The sequence below is a fragment of the Aptenodytes forsteri genome, unplaced genomic scaffold (genome assembly GCF_000699145.1).
Source record: "Aptenodytes forsteri isolate BGI_AS27 unplaced genomic scaffold, ASM69914v1 Scaffold415, whole genome shotgun sequence".
NCBI lineage: Eukaryota > Metazoa > Chordata > Aves > Sphenisciformes > Spheniscidae > Aptenodytes > Aptenodytes forsteri.
In genome coordinates this window covers 390,567-391,636 of record NW_008794745.1, presented here as the reverse complement: position 1 = coordinate 391,636, position 1,070 = coordinate 390,567, and the positions used below count along the sequence as shown (strand labels likewise).

The window sequence follows — 1,070 nt, the reverse complement described above, 5'->3', positions numbered from 1 at the left end:
AAAGCCAGCCACCCAAAAAGAAAACCCAGCTTCGAGCCGTCACCCTCCGCCACGAAAGAAGAAGGGGGATTGTGAGACTAAGAGAAAAAAGAAGAAGAAGAAAAAAAAGGATCTCGGCTTGTCCAGCCCTTCTGCGGCAACAGGAGCAGACAGCGAACCCGGTGGATTTTTTTTTTTTTCCCCTTCTTCGGCGTTTCTTTTCCAGCGCAAGGACTTCCACTCAGGAAAAAAAAAACCAAAACCAAACCTGCAGAGACCGAACACAAAAAAAGCAAGACTAATAATGAACAATCGTGTTAATCCGCTGTCCCGAAGGCTGGGGATGTGCCCCGGCTTGGGAAGTTGTAGGCTGTAGAAGTTCTGCCTCTCCCCCATGTACTGTGCTGTCTAGAGCTTGTTTCCCCCCCACCCTATTTTTTGGTGCTTTATTGCTGTTATTGTTATTATTTTAATTTTTCTTCTTCATGATGTGCTGTTAGAAACCACTCCGGGACTACTCCAGCAGTAGGAAGACCGAGGAGTGGAGTGGATGAATATACCGATGAGAGATCCAGTAATCCCTGGGACAAGCATGGCTTATCATCCTTTTTTACCTCACCGGGCACCGGACTTTGCCATGAGCGCCGTGTTGGGACATCAGCCTCCCTTCTTCCCGGCTCTGGCTTTGCCTCCCAACGGGGCGGCCGCCCTCTCCCTTCCCGGGGCTCTGGCTAAACCCATCATGGATCAGTTAGTGGGGGCTGCAGAGACTGGTATCCCCTTTTCTTCCCTGGGTCACCAGGCAGCAGCCCATCTGAGGCCTTTAAAAACTCTGGAGCCAGAAGAAGAGGTGGAAGATGACCCGAAAGTGCATCTGGAAGCCAAAGAGCTTTGGGAACAATTCCATAAAAGAGGCACGGAGATGGTGATTACCAAATCGGGAAGGTAGGTCTGGGTCGGGGGTTCGTGCCTTTTCCCCCCACCCCCCTCTCCCCCACCCCTCGGTCTCTGCACCCCACCTGGCTGCTCCAGAGCGAGGCTCTTTCGCCGACAAATTCCTCCATAAAGCTCCTTTCGCCTGGAATTAAGGC

At 51.9% G+C, this 1,070-nt stretch overlaps 1 protein-coding gene across 1 annotated transcript in view; it reads left to right on the top strand.

The window, feature by feature from the left end:
* Positions 1 to 10: 10 nt before the first annotated feature.
* Positions 11 to 1,070, top strand: part of TBX5 (T-box 5) — a 166,117-nt gene continuing 165,057 nt past the window's right edge. The window contains 1 exon segment of the mRNA XM_009274023.2: positions 11 to 924. Coding sequence (XP_009272298.1) covers positions 530 to 924 — 395 coding nt within the window. The 5' untranslated portion in view covers positions 11 to 529.